The sequence below is a fragment of the Fukomys damarensis genome, unplaced genomic scaffold (genome assembly GCF_012274545.1).
Source record: "Fukomys damarensis isolate Sample0158 unplaced genomic scaffold, DMR_v1.0_HiC HiC_scaffold_8, whole genome shotgun sequence".
NCBI classification, from domain to species: Eukaryota; Metazoa; Chordata; class Mammalia; order Rodentia; family Bathyergidae; genus Fukomys; species Fukomys damarensis.
In genome coordinates, this window is record NW_022900920.1 from 2,389,388 (window position 1) to 2,389,769 (window position 382).

The window sequence follows — 382 nt, forward strand, 5'->3', positions numbered from 1 at the left end:
GCTGGGCGTGCTCCGGATCCTGCAGCTGCTGGCCGGCGCCTCCTTCTGGATCACCATCGCCACCAGCAAGTACCAGGGCCCGGTGCACTTCGCGCTCTTCGTGTCCGTGCTCTTCTGGCTGCTGACCCTGGGCCTCTACTTCCTCACGCTGCTGGGCAAGCACGAGCTGGTACCCGTGCTAGGCTCGCGCTGGCTCGTGGTCAACGTGGCGCATGACCTGCTGGCGGCCGCGCTCTACGGCGCCGCGACGGGCATCATGATCGACCAGACGCAGCGCCACAGCTACTGCAACCTCAAGAATTACCCGCTGCCCTGCGCCTACCACGCCTTCCTGGCGGCCGCCGTCTGCGGGGGCCTGTGCCTCGGCCTCTACCTGCTGTCG

General features: G+C 67.8%; 1 protein-coding gene across 1 annotated transcript; it reads left to right on the plus strand.

Annotated features, from left to right (window-relative positions):
• Positions 1-4: 4 nt before the first annotated feature.
• Positions 5-382, plus strand: Marveld1 (MARVEL domain containing 1; the record flags this gene model as incomplete). Its single annotated transcript, XM_010620411.1, has 1 exon — positions 5-382. A coding segment is annotated over one exon (378 nt), but the record flags the coding sequence as incomplete, so codon positions are not given.